Here is a 15,319-nt window from a genome sequence, read left to right on the forward strand (position 1 = left end):
ACCAGAGGCCTAGGATAACAAGAGTCCTAGCCAAATACGCCGGTGGGGAGGAGTCCTTGTCTTGATCGCCAAGTCTTGTGGAATCTTCCTTGTATGCGACAGCTGTCCGAACTGGCCCATGAGTATACGGCCATGGGGGTCCTCGGCCCAATCTAACAGACCGGGAGATGATGTGATGAGTACCCCCTAGTCCAGGACACCGTCAGTAGCCCCCTGAACCGGTCTTCAAGTTAGGGACGCTCCTCGATTCTTCCGAACCGTTCTTCATCTTCGGTCGTCGGTCTTGAAAACTGGTTCAACAAATCTTCTCATCTTCGATCTTGAGGATCGCCGAAATGCATTCGACAAGTTTACATGTCAGGTATCCGAGGAGCCCCTTTAAGTTTTGGCCTTTATCAATGCCTTGTTATTTTTATGCCACACCTCGGGTTTGAAGTTGTTCCCGGGCGGTAGCGTCCTCTTGCGTCTGAGCTCCAACTCCGGACTGCATTCGAGGTATCTTTTGCAGCCGAGCACCAATGCCGGACCGTTTCCCAGCTCTAACGCCGGAATGTATCCGAGCTCCAACGCCGGACTATGTATCTGAGCTCCAACGTCGGACTGTATCCGAGCTCCAACGTCGGACTATGTATCCGAGCTCCAACGCTGGAAATGCCCTCTATGGAGCCAGCCACTAGCGCCCGAGATTTATGCCGGACTACTTCTGAGGTGGTGCACCACCCCGAATGTGGGCCGATTTTTGTCAATATTTTTGATTGGTGCAATTTATTCTCTGTCGAGATATATAGCCAGTAGCCCTCAAGGTGGGTATCGGTCTAAAACCCGAGATGCACATGAAGGATGACATAAGACCGCTGATCCTAGTAGCCGCTGAGACTCAGGTTGATTTGCAAAATCGGCCTGAGGATCAAGTCCTAGCTCGGCAGAATACTTCGGGACACTAAAAGCGGCATGCTCAGACCTCGAGACTCATGTTGGGTGCGGCTGACCAACCTGAGGATCAAAATCTCCTCGTAAACTATATTGCACATAAAATTTTCTGCATTGGACAGGCAATGCAGTAGCCCCCGAGACACTGGTCGGGTGGCAACACTAGATCAGGGGATCGATGTGCCCCTTTAATATTTTTAAATAATAAGCCCGAAGCCCAGTAGCCCTCGAGCCTTAATGCGGGCACGGGTGGCCGAATTAAGGATCGATATCCATAGTAAAATCACAAATTATGTGTAATGACTCTATGTATCCAAGTATTTTACGTCATTTAATGCTCGGATCTGCATTGTACAAAACTTTGTTGGCCGACCATTGGCTTCCACCTCCTCGGCCACTAGCCGAGGAGTGTTTGTCTTACTTTATAAAGCCTTTATGAGGGCAAAGATTTACGACAAACAAGGCAATCTGGCCATACGGTTTTATAAACAAAGGTACGTGGAGAGATATGTTATATTACTTGTTTAACATAAGAAATGTCTTCCAAAAAAAATAGTCCCACTATCGGTTCCTTTCTTTGGGTTGTCATGCTAAGCATGATCATGAAACCTCAGCTCTAATGTGAGAGCAAAATATTGAGGATTTTTTTTGGGAGGCCAGTTACTAGCCCCCGGTAGTGTTCGGCGACAGTCGAGGTCAAGCCGTAAACACTTCGGCCAATGTTATGAACGGCCCATCATTTAACATAGTCATCGGATCGCTGACCAGTTTACGCCTATTGTGACAGTTAGTTTTTGGCTTTCTCCACTGAGGTGCTTGACCATGCGAGCTGGAAGGACAATTGCAGTGGTTCTCCCTTTGCACACCTAGCCGAACAAAGCGGAACGTAGGAGGAAAGCACAGGAGCCGGGCAACCCAACTATTGACCGAAGACACAATTCGAAACCTATGCATATATAGCAATATCCGAGAATGTTTTTGCCGAATCCCTAAAGGTGTCCGGCGTTGCACTGCGAGACTAATGCTGGAAAAGCACAAATAGTTTAAAAGTGCCATAGGCTCGAAAAGCCAAAAAACTTATTCAAAAGTTTAATGTCCAAACTAGATCAAGTGTTCGGTGCCAATCCGAAAATTGGACTTGAAAAAAAAGTGCTTCTGTCGTGCTTTAACATGACACATCCTATCTCAAGACTTCAAGCGGGTCAGCCTACGGCTTCAACCTCTTATCCCGAAGGCGGAGTACTTCTCATTAGGCCAGTTTAGCAAACTAAACTCTAGCGGTTTTGACAGAGAAATTAGGCTCCTCAGCTAGTGACCACACACTCGTGTCGAAAAAAGGAGTGATGAATAATAATAAAAACTTTGCAACAACTGAGAAGAATAACACTTATTATAAATGGCTCATATAAATTTAAGAGCCCCCAGGTGACTTGGGTAAAAGAATTTTATGTATAATGATTGTATGTACCGAAGTACTAATATCATATCTTTGTTCACCCGAACTTTAAACGCGTCTTAACCGACCGTCGGCTTCTCCCTCTTTGGTCAAGGACCGAAAAGTGTTATGTACTCCACTTGTCGAGAATATCGACAGTGTTTCCGATAACCAGGCAACCGGGCCAGAAGGTTGTAACAGACAAAGCGTGCTCAGGGAACTTATGCTATATTACAGACGAAGTGTAAGAAGCATCTTCGAAGAAAATAGTACCCCCGCCGATACCTTTCTTCGGTGCTCATTATTACTATGAGACTTGTGCAATAGATTTTTTGTACTCATGAGTTCCGTTGTGTGCCGACCATGATTGAAAACAATAAGAGCGCTAGCTTTCGGCTTCACCCAGTCTGAGGTCAGAGCTCGGAGGACCCGGTCGTGACAATCGCAGAGGTGCTCCCTTTACTCCCTAGCCGAACAATCGGGAACGTAGGGGTAAGCACAGGAGTCAGGCAACCCAGCTTGCAAATTGCTTAAGTCAATATGGTGCATATTGTGGCGTAATACACGAACAAGGAACGAAGCCGTACAAGTATAATCATATGCAAGAGGAAAAGCTTCATAAAGGAAGCCCCAAATAAACAGGGTATTTGAATTTGTGTGTCACAAACAAAGTTTTGACAAGGAGATTCTCTACAAGCAACTTTTTTCAAAAAGGTATAATGCTTGGTCGAACCGAACACAAGTTAAAAATTTAAAACTTTGAGCATGAAGGCAACTTAGCTGGTTAATGTGTTCGGTATTGATGACGCGGCCCGAGCTTGATGCGGGAAAAGGTTCCATCCCCCAAGCCGGTCCCAAGGTGGCGGAGCAAAGGGCTCGACACTCTGAAGTGGTGACATAGCACGGTCAATGCAGGCCGGCATAGTGATGCCGAAGTCCCCGGCATGGGGTAATGAAGTGTTGACGAAGCCCCCCGTCCAGCCGAGGTGACGTGGTATGTCAGTACGCCGAGTTGATGATACTGCCCAACCCGGATCATTTTCCTGTGCACAAAAAATAGTGCAAACCAGAGATAATAGTAATGATAATAAAAAAATGTTGCATAATAAATAATTTATGCAAAGTGAGTAATAAAAGAAATATGGCCTGGCGCCGAAGTCAATGTCGATGCAGGGCGTCGGTGTGATGCGGTAAAGGTGTGGCAAAGCCTGAATTCACAGGTCGGTCCGAGTTCTGTATGCGGCGTTCGCCGAACTATGTACAGAAACTGACCGAACCACCACGCGATCGTCGTTAGTGCGGACATCATTCGATAGCATGTGTACAGGAACAAACCAGAGTAATAATTTCTTGGGAAAAATAAACTCCAACAAGCAAAAATTACTAGGATTAATAGCACCTGGTTTATTTGTTGTAGCAATCCGAAGAAAGGTGACTCCCAAAATTGGGACTCGATCCGCACACCCATTGCCTGATGGGCGATAAAGTGATGGTATGGCGATGCTGGCAAAGTTTGGCTCGCCGAGGCAAAGCCCTCGGTCCAGCTAACGTGACGGAGCTGGTCGGCTAGTGACGTCGAAGTCTCCGGAGTAGGTTGATGAAGAGATGGCGAAGCCCTCGGTCCAGTCGAGGTGTCAAAGCCTCGATGTCAGCCGATGAGTCGAAGTAGATCGGCATGATGGACACCAGCTTGAAGAAGCAATAGTGCGGCCCTGCCGATGAAGGTCGTGACGTGGTCGATGCCGGCTTGATGAAGTGACTGTGCGGCGATGGCGGTATGCCCGCTCTGTGTAATCCGTGGGGCGGCGATGTTGGTGATGATTTATCCTTCGCGATACCGGACTCTTGTTCGGCTTGCCGAGATGAAGATCCAAAGAAGTTGAGCTCGGCTCGACGTGTCTAGCACAGGTCGGCAGCCTTGGAGCAATATCGCTGGACTGGTTTGACACCAGCATGATGATGAAGATAACCTCAGGGAGGCTTAAAAATTTACGGGCACGTGTTTAAAAACAACGTACAATACCCTAGAAGAGAATTCCTCTAAAAAGATTGTCCAATATCACGTTCATAAAGAAACATGAATTCGGGTCGGATCTGTATTCGCGCAGAAAACGGATCCGAAAATTGGTCCACTCATCGGAAGGTTCCCGGAGTTTGAACCATCGGATCGAGCTAAAATTTAGAGGGGTGGTAGATATGGGAATTCCGCAGTAGATGAACGGTTGGATCTTCCAAAGGACCTCCGAGCTGGGCTCTGGAGACCACGCCCTAAACTCGTCCAGATTCCCGTCCAGATTTGACAGGGCTCCGGTATATCATGGATTGTCGGAGATTCCTCCATCGGAACTCGACGAAATTTTGCATGGCTGTTGTGGACGTAATTCCGCACTACTTCGTCGAAGCAATCGTCAAACTGACACTCGAGGAGGCGGTGACGGCGAATACAAGTTCATTGTCCATAAAAACAGCACGGCCGCCCGAGGGCAATGTTGACGTTGAGCCCTCGAACTCCATGGATGACTCCTCTATGATCATGATAGAGATCGGAGTTGATGTTGAAGAAGGCCCCCATCCGGACATGACGATCGGAGATGGGGCACGGTCCTCAGTCGAGCCAAGGTGACCAGTCGAGCCAGCGACGAAGATGCCGGCGTCGCAGCTGACCTGCGGGCGAGCCATTGATCCTTTTGTTGATCACACAGCGGAGCTCTCAATGAAAGCACCAATGTCGGTGTCAAAACCGGCGGATCTCGGGTAGGGGTCCCGAACTGTGCGTTTAGGATCAATGGTAACAGGAGGCAGGGGACACGATGTTTTACCCAGGTTCGGGCCTTCTTGATGGAGGTAAAACCCTACGTCCTGCTTGATTTATTCTTTATGATATGAGTATTACAAGAGTTGATCTACCACGAGATCGGAGAGGCTAAACCCTAGAAGCTAGCCAATGGTATGGTTGTATGTTGTATATATCTATCGACTAGCTTGGCCTCGGTTTATATAATGCACCGGAGGCCTAGGATAACAAGAGTCCTAGCCGAATACGCCGGTGGGGAGGAGTCCTTGTCTTGATCGCCAAGTCTTGTGAAATCTTCCTTGTATGCGGTAGCTGTCCGAACTGGCCCATGAGTATACGTCCATGGGGGTCCTCGGCCCAATCTAATAGACCGGGAGATGACATGGTGAGTACCCCCTAGTTCAGGACACCGTCACCCCCCCTCCCCCCTCATGTCATGTCCGACGTCCCCCCTCATTTTAACTAATTTCTATGAACAAAAAAATATTCTATGAACAAAAAAAATATTGACCAAGTTTTCATATATATTATCCATCCATGCATCCATATTCAAAATGTTAATCCATATCCATCCGGGATATACATAAAAAAATTCTTTGCATATTCTTTGCATATGAACATACATACATTTACTTTTTTTTTCTTAAATGTAACATATGAACATTTTCTTAAATGAGCATATGAACATTTTCTTAAATGAGCATATGAACATACATATCACCAAAAAAATAGACTTTCTTTGCATGTGAACATACATCCATATTCAAAATGTTCATATTCTACAATCGTAACCAAATAAAAGCAAAAAAGAGCATTATACAGCATATACAGAGAACATACATACATACATCGTAACAAAAAAAATGAAAAACAGGCCGGTGGTCGGCGATGGCTAGGTCGGGGACGACGACGATGGTGGGTGGCGGCGCTTACGGGCGGCATGCGGGGACGGCGATGAGAAGGAAAGGGGAGGAGGCAGGGGCTCACAGCGTGGTCGTAGGGATGAAGAAACATCATTTCTGCTTTCGATCTTTTTGTGATGAAGGGACATCACGGAGATACGTTTCTAGGAGGACAAGTGGCAATGAATGTCACTCTCCGGAAACTGTATCATGTCTTGTACCATATTGTACGCGGTAAGAATGATACTCTAGTGCATGTACTTAGTTCCTCCTTTTTGGATGTATCATTCAGGAAGGATTTGATTGAACCCCTAGTTATGTCATGACAACATCTTCTATCCTAGTGTGATTCGATTAGCCTAACACAAGGACATGATGTGTTTCACTAGAATCTCACTACATCTGGATCCTTAATGGCTAAATTTTTACCATGCACGCATAATCTAAGAGATTCCATGGACAATAATAATCAAATTTGAAAATCAAATATGTACCAATGAAAAATTTCATGCGGTAATTTCTAGGCAACACCAAGCGGAGTAACAACCGATCTTGAAGGTGTGTTGTGTATGTTGTTTGAGCGGGTGACCAGGAAGATTTTTATCCAACATGGATGACAACAGAATCTCCAGATCAGTCCACCACCTCCTTCGATATAGGCATAATGTTGGTCCTATATGACTTTATTGTTGCACATATGTCTTTTTTTACTTGTGTCAGACTGTTTGTTTGGTTGTGTGCATCCTAGCATGCAAAGATAGGGTGTCGCTCATCATGTTTCATATCCACTTATTGGTATATTTTGAGTTAATAAAAGTGCCCTTTATAAAAAAATATTGGGGGTTGCATGTTGATTGGATTTTAAATACTCACTCTATCCGCACTCATAAGGCCAACTCAGGTTGTTAGGACTTCAAAGCTTCTAACCATATGCTTTTGATGACGTATTACACATATTTTGTTAGTCAATTTGAAAAAAAAACATGTGCTCGCCTTACAAATCCAGATGACTACTATTAGCTACTACTCCATGCTGAAGGTATTTGCGTGTCTCAAAAGTCGGGTTCTCAATCACCGATGGTAATTCCTTTTTCAGGCACTACACTCTCCCTCATCGGTGACAATCCGTCTGCTCTCAATAGCCGTGCTGGTCCATAGTGTGGCATTCACATTGTAAAATTATGTGTGATCGTCTGCAGGACAATTGCGCATGCAAACTTCCACCAACCATGTCTTTAAAAGTCACACCATTCCTACTTGCTCACCAATATGGAGCCAAAACCACACAACGTGTATGTTACCGGGAGTTCGAAATCTTTATGGTTGAATAACAATAAATTAAATAGTAGTTCAAGGACCTCAAGGAAACACCACATGTAATCTCTTCCATCGGACTAGGAGGCTCAAGGAGGTTAGTGAGACCCCATTTGGGGAGAGAGAGTTTGTCGTATTAAACTACTCTGATTCAAGATGTAGAGATCACACGTAGGACCTGGAATCTTTGCTCTTTTGGTTGAAGAAGGGAAGCTTTTCTTCCGCATCCAACTACACTTTTTCCACAAATGATTTTTACAAATAACGTTGAGCAAGTTTGTAAAGTGTGGTTGTTCCCCTTAGCATCTATATAAACTTGTAGTGAATTCTAAGACTTCTTATAGAATTATCTATTTGCTGTCAATTTGAAATCCTAAATCAATTGGGACATACATCAAATCAAGACGACTCAAGGTTGAATCAGTATTGCATGAAACAAATAATCGAATAAAAAATGTATGCTATTCTTAGAGGCCAAACGGTCGACATGTAGTGGCACATGTTAAGTGATCCTAGTGGCTTTTACAATAATCTTGTAGAGCAACACGTATAACATGCCATAAACTCTATGAAAAATTGTCAAAAAATTGTATACTTTGATAGTCATTCCATAGTGTTGATCTGGATCTCACCATCCAATGACCAATTATTTCGTTTTCCCATTTCAACATCCCGATAATAACTGCATGTATGTCTCACACCGCGACCGAGGCCATGTGCATCTACCTGTTTTCCAGCCTATGTTTAGTGCCCATATATACCCATCCATAAAGGGTGCCCAACCAAGGACCATCAGCAGGAAGCAACCCATAATTAGTAACACCTTCCCTGAATTGAGTCATGTAGATTTTGGTCGTTGTGATACATCAAGCTACATTAAAGTTGTAACACCTCTGCTTTAACTAACGTGTCTCTTATTTCGACAACCCCTCCTCATGTCGACTACATCCTCATCTTCACTTTGATACTCTACTAACTCATGGTTTCCATGTAAGATGTATTATATTTCTTTTCTTTTCTCATTTCACACCCATTCTCAGTAGGATAGCATACAAAATTGCCACATAGTATGTCACAGGGAGTTCAATACCTTGACATGTTTCTATTCATCGATCGAAAAAACAGTAGCATGAAATGTTCATGTATGTTGGCTCATAATTTCATTATGTCCTTCACACTTAAGAGTAGGAAGCATCGGGAATTTCACTAAATCCCAATGTTAAGGAAATCGTTAACTGGTAGTTGCTCGCATGGCTTGGGAGTAGCGATTACTCGATGAATCGGCCTATTAAATGGATTAATCATTCGACCATTAATCGGTATAAATTCAGACTCAATAGAAGCAAGTTTTGTATGGAGAAAGAAAATCTACATTGCAAATATGAAGAAAATAGCACAATTTTGTTTCCCAATAGATCACAAACATGTATACAACAACAATCATCATGTGGATGTAAAATCATCAACAAACATGTATACAACAACAACTTTTTTGCTGATTCCGACCTTGGGCGCAACTCCGAGAGATGGCGGCCATGCGACGCGATAAACAGAGGGTGACGGCGGCCAGGCAGGACATATGAACAAGTCGGTTGCCAGCTGTGGCAGGTCACGAATGAGGAGGGGAAGTAGCAGCGCACAAAGGGAGAAAAGAAAGTGGCAACACACATGGGAGGAGGGGAAGTGGCGACGTGCACACGAGGACCTGGCCAGCCACCATCTAGGTCGGGAGGGGATGAGAGGAGTGGGAGGGGGTGAGTGGAGGGCTAAACCCTAGATCTTTCGGATTAGGGGGCTTGGGAGGGGTAATGGGCCAAATAATCGGGCTTTGTTCGACAACGAGTTAACATGCCAACAACGATTAATCGGCCTAGCAACCAATTAATCTGTCTAACAAACCATTTAATCTGTCTAACAAACCATTTAATCGGTCTCACAAACCATTTAATCGGCCCGACAAGTTAACGCTATGAATAGGTGTGATTCGACTCGACCACCCGATGAGTAGCGATTAATTGTCCAATTACCTAATTAATCAGATGAATTCTTGAATAGTGATATATATATATATACTCATTGCTCACTAGGTGAAGTACCTAGTTGTGGTTAAGTTCAGTTTTGCTTAAATTTGCGAGTTGTAATTGAGTGTGTAGGTATGGTGGGTTTTATAGTGCGGAGACTCTAGTTGGAACTGGTAATGGTTTATATATCGTCACAAATAAAATGAAAATCATGCTAGAAACATCACATGCGGTTTAGAGTAAAGCATATTAGAACAAAGTGTTTTGGGATTGAGCAATGATTTCCAAATATATTTGTGTTGTCTGCTGGTCATTGTTCGTCATCGACACCATAGTGTCTCACATGCATCGCCCAAGTGGTGACAACTTGCACTGCCAAATAATCACCGAACCTTGGGAACAACCAGAAAAACATCACTTTTGACTATATTATCAGAAAATTGGCAATGCCAATTATTTGACAACACTTGTAGACATATCATACACTATAATTTTGTATTATTTGTGGCTAATATAAAATCACATGTTCTAGTGTTCTCTAACAAGATTTTTATTGTATGAATATGCTACGGAGCTTCTTTAAATATATTTATATGTGCTAAATTAGGTTCCAATGCATAAAATACACAATACTGCATCTAATGGTAGACATTAATCCATAAAAATTAATGGTGAAAAATAATAAGTCATAAACAAATAAACAAATTTGGTATAAGTACAACTTCTACATAACTACATATAATTCTACACATCATTCCCTCTTGTCTGTATCGCTCGGTGGCCTCTGTGGAGCTCAATCACATCAATTTTCCTGGATAGGGATCACGATTAGAGCCAAATTTGAAAATAAAAGGAGAGAGTGTATAATTTAGGAAAGATCCATTGCATCCATATTACCAAGATTATTCCCCATCATCTTCTCCACTGTCTTCACTTTTCCCCCGCCTCCTCCCCTTGTAGCCTCATCCATTTGCTGCATCGTTGACATGTTTGGTACCTTCATGTTTGTGCTACTGGATGTGACGTTGGGCATTGGTATAGTTGAAGTAGTCGATCTATTCATACTTGTTCTCTGTCGATTATAGAACTCTTGGTCCGCACAGTTTAAGTTAGTTGTTCTGATCAATAATATTTATATATAGTGGTACTCATACGAAGAATAAAATTGAATTACATCCGAGTTAGCAATAAACATCTTATATAATGCTACAACTTGTTATATCAGATTCATATGAGTTGCTTCACCAAGGTTGTGTTACCTTGTAAGGTAGTAATGATTCATATTTTATATTTCTACACACATTTCTTTTCACATAGATATGCTTGGACACAGGCTTATATCTAACATGCCAAAATATAATGATGTTGAAAATGTGTAATTTTTGTGATTTTTTTGCCTTGACAATATGCAGACGGCGCTGCAATGCATGATATTGTTCTTATGTTATTGCATCGATGTAATTCAATTGCTGGAATTATGAAATATTTTTGTTGTACTCTTGGATATGTCTTGCTACAATGGTATATGTTTTTTGTGACATGCTTATCTAATTTGCTTGGACAAGTATATTTTGGATGTTGAAATAAGTCAGAATTTCAGTAGTGTTTATAATGCAATTTTTTTCTTAGGACATATTATGAAGTTCACTTCTTTTCTCGATTTGCCTCGGAAAGTGGCCATCACCACATACCATGGTTGAGGTGTCCACATATGTCACACAATAGTTTTGGTGTGGGCTAGCTAATTATTGCATGTCATAGTGCAAGGTTCGGAGACAGAAGACAACAAAGAAAAGAGTGAGTCGGAAAGAGATGCACGGATCGGAGAACAGGGATGGGGCCAGTCCATGCTAGATCCAATTAGATGAGACTATGATTCAGGCTAGGGAAGTGAGGATAAAGATGAAGGCAGAAAAGATGATGAGCCTCGTGGAGAAACAGGCAGAGGCCATGCACACTCGTCGGTCACTTGCCGAGTGGCCTCATCATAGAGCAAAAAAATCAGCAGTGGGAGGCAACTGACAACTGTTTACGAACAAAGAATTAGAGGAAAATATTTGTAGACAAAATTAGAGAAAATATTAGCATCTCATTTTACAACCTTGATTATTTTAACCAACAATCTTAATTCTCTTTTGCAACTTCAAAAGACAAAGTTACCAGGGAAGTAATGTTAAATTGCACTCCATATGAAGAAAAAACGACTTGTATGAAGGGATGCAGTAATTAGCACGGGTAGCAGGGTCGTCGATGCAAAACCGCCCACCCCACACTCTCTTCGCAGCAGCAGCAGCGCGGCCCGGCCAGGCCCAGACCGCACCCGACCCCCGATCTGGTTGAATCCGTCCAATCCAAGGAGCACTCGCAATCGCACCGGCGGCGGAGATGGGCGGCGACCATGGCGGCCACGGCCCTAGCGGCGGCGACTTCCGGCAGAAGGTGTGGAGCATGACCGGCGGGCCCTACTGCCGGCCCGTCCACTGGCGCCGCAACACCGCCATCGCCATGGTCGGCATCTTCCTTGTCTGCATCCCCATCGCCATGAAATCCGCCGAGCTCGAGGTGCGTCTCCCCCTGCCCTCCCCTCCCACGTGCCGCTGCCCGATCCACCCCCTAGCCCCAAGCCGTCGCCCCATGGTCCTGGGCTGCCGACCTATGACCGGGGGACGAGATCTGCGCCTGCGGGGAAATTTTTGGCGGAAGTGTCAGCCATGGTTGGTTGGTAGAGATTTCTCGTCGTTGGGTAGCGCTGGCAGGGACAGGTCGAAATGTGGAAGTGGTATCCAAATACTAGGTGGTTCTGATCTACTGCATTTAGCTGCAGAAATGGATGCTCTGAGTGCGCGTGGTTTGATCCTTGGTAGGGGATTCAGTGTGGGCTACAAAATGCATTCTTCTGAATTCTCGGATGGAATACAAATCTTGCTCTTCTGTCTGCAGCAGCCGTGCTTGTTTAGGTTCTATTGTGTTGAACTCTATAATGTGATGCAAATGTATGGAACTTTGTACACAGAGCATGATTGCTGGTCTTTCTCGCTTGCTAGACAAACTTCCAACCAATACTGTCCATGTTACTTGTATAAAACAAGTAAATGACATAACTGCACCTGCACGTAGCATTTGTATGGGTACTCAGCAAGAACAGAGCAATGTTTCCTTTACGTGAGTCTTGTATCAATGCATTGTTTCCAGCAATACTAAAAAATGGTTTAGATTTAATCTCATGTTCTTCACTTTTTATTGTATACTTTGGGCATTCACCACACAGTGTTTTGTCCCCCCGGTAGTCCGGTACTGGTTCTGCTACTAGTGAGACCTATTCCATATAGGTGTACCTGCATAATAGAATCAGATCTTTTACAGGCTTCACATGGGCATCAGCTTTTTGCTAAATAAATTGTGGATCGTGCACAAGATACAATCTAGTAGTACTAATTGCAGAGTATATGTAGTTATGAGATAGTCCTGATGCTCCATGTTAGAGTTGGCCACAAACCTGGTTGTTAAACTTTTCTTTGTCAAAACGTTCTTTGCATAGACTGGTAGATGTGTTGGTGGGCAGCTGCCTGCCATGGTAGACCAATGAAACATTTTATTTGATGTTTCAAAACGAAATTTGGGGAAAGCATAAGCAGCTTGTTATATCAATATTGCATATGAGCTTTGATGTAATTTATAGCAGTACAAAATGCATACCAACTAAATATCTGGTTTTCCTGGTGTATGTGTTAAATATCTGATTTTCCTGCTAGATGTGGTTCTGACCAGCTGAATGCTATGGTAGACTAATGAAATATTTTATCTATGTTCAGAACAAAATTAACTGGCAAAAAAGCATCTTTATTTCTAGCAATACAAGTGCATATGAACACAATCTTTTTTTCTCATATCTTATATCAAAAAATGGTACTCCCTACTATCTGAATTAATTGACGCAGCCTCTATACAATGTCTATTTTACATTGTATAGAGGCTGCCTTGATTAATTTGGATCAGAGGAAGTACTGTAGTTAGTACCTTTTCTCCTTCTGTTTTTTCTTCTGATTGGTTTTCCCCTATCTCAATCTTCATTTGGAAGACATGTCTCCATGACAATTTCCATAGGACTAGGTTATGGTATATACTGACCCAATTTAGTTTTCTGTTTTTTGTGTTAGCGCTGACGAATGTGATATACTCTTGTGCAGCAACGCCCGCATCACCCAGTCCGGCCAATCCCATCCCAGCTTTGGTGCAAGAACTTTGGCAAGAAGGAGTACTGAAGGATGTGCCGACTTTCATGGAGAAAGTCATTCTTTTACCTTTGTGCCTTCTTTTGTCATAACCGGTCCGCAGCGATCGAAGCTGGAAGAAGTACGCTACGATAGCGTTATGTAACTCTTGTGACTTCTTAGTATCACATACAAGGAGTGCCTGTTTGTTTGCGATTCAAATAAACTCGTGATGCATGAGCGCCTGTATGGATCTACTTTAGGATCAAATCCTATGGTTATAGACATCGTCTGTTCTCCTTTTTGGTTTCCCACTGCATGTGGATGTTAGTACTGGTTTTCTTGTATTCCTGAAGTTATGATGCTTTGGGTTCATCTCAAATATCCGCTGGTTGTGTTCTTTGGAGATGAAAATGTACCTCCTGTCATGTGATGTCAGCCTGTAACGTATCCTTGCCATCCTTTGAAAAGTTTCACTTCTGCTTTTTGTTGTGCCTTCTGTCATTTGCTTTTACTTGTGATCTGCAGGACTCGTGCCTGGTTGGTGTTTTCTTTTGATACAAAATGACGCGCACTTACTGTACATTTGAAAAGAAAGATAGCGTTATTTGGGCCCCTTTTTTTGTGCAACAGGCACAGACAGTGCTTGAGGCATATGTGTGTGTGTTGAAGAAAGTGTGAAGCAAAAATGTGTGTTAAAACGAAAACAAGAAAATGTTGCAAGGTTTTTTGGGAGCCTTGTCTTATTTTCAAATTCGCTAGCAAGCGGTCCCTGCTTTAGTACGACTTTGTTGATACTTGACAGAGTATGTGTGTTTTGAAGGGTAGGCGACTCCGCTCCCGAAACAAACATGAATGAAGGGATCATAAACCGAGGGTGGATTTTTGGGATTATAAACCGAGAGAGGATGTTTAGCTCCATAGGGCTCAACTTTTGCCAAAAATAAATAAATATCTTTTAAGTTTTAATAATTTTTTAGAAAAAACACATATACATAAGGATGCATACTTAATGTGTGTACATTTTCATGATAAAATACGTTTCGATGTGATCTACACAAAAACATAGAAAAATAATAAACTTTTATAGTGAACAATATATGTGATAGAAATTCATGAATTTTTTATTGTGTAGCTCACATTAGAACGTATTTTTTATATAGTACTGACGCAGATGCTCATATATACGCACATACACTCACCTCTATGAACGCACGCATGCACACCCTATCTCTATGACCACCTCCGAGAGACTGAGCCGACACACCATCTTAAAGATTGATGAGTTGCCACAGACACCTTCGTAGTCGACGGAAACATCTCCTCCCACTAAACGCACATCGCCGAAATGCTTGTAATAAATTCAGAAAAATGCAGCACCAATGTCAAGTCTACAACCTGAACTCTAGTGAGTTGGGAATACCACTATCCTCCTAATCATCCAACCACATGTTGATTCGCATCAAAACGTATTTCATCCTGAAATTTTACGCACATTCTTTTAGAATTTTTTGAAACTTAAAAAGATAATTTTTGAATTTTTTTTTCAAAATTCAGGCTCCATGGAACTCGAGCTGCATTTTAGCAATTTCCGTCACAAAGACCCACTTATTATACATTTCTATCCACATTATAGGAGCATCCTTGTGTAAGATTGGATAGAAATCATGTAGGTAGAACATTGAGATGCATTTCCGCTGGACTTACCTCAC

At 42.9% G+C, this 15,319-nt stretch overlaps 1 protein-coding gene across 1 annotated transcript; it reads left to right on the top strand.

Annotated features, from left to right (window-relative positions):
- The first annotated feature begins 11,664 nt into the window (after positions 1 to 11,664).
- Positions 11,665 to 14,013, top strand: LOC119302925. The gene is made up of 2 exons (XM_037579979.1): positions 11,665 to 11,958; positions 13,584 to 14,013. The coding sequence occupies exons 1-2, from the start codon at positions 11,782 to 11,784 to the stop codon at positions 13,656 to 13,658; spliced, it is 252 nt and encodes an 83-aa protein (XP_037435876.1). The 5' UTR covers positions 11,665 to 11,781; the 3' UTR covers positions 13,659 to 14,013.
- The last annotated feature ends 1,306 nt before the right edge of the window (positions 14,014 to 15,319 follow it).

The sequence above is a fragment of the Triticum dicoccoides genome, chromosome 5A (assembly GCF_002162155.2).
Source record: "Triticum dicoccoides isolate Atlit2015 ecotype Zavitan chromosome 5A, WEW_v2.0, whole genome shotgun sequence".
NCBI classification, from domain to species: domain Eukaryota; kingdom Viridiplantae; phylum Streptophyta; class Magnoliopsida; order Poales; family Poaceae; genus Triticum; species Triticum dicoccoides.

Coding starts and splice junctions, on each gene's coding strand:
- LOC119302925 (XM_037579979.1), top strand. CDS start 11,782: ATGGGCGGCGACCATGGCGGCCACGGCCCTAGCGGCGGCGACTTCCGG. Junction 11,959..13,583: donor TGAAATCCGCCGAGCTCGAG/GTGCGTCTCCCC, acceptor ACTCTTGTGCAG/CAACGCCCGCATCACCCAGT.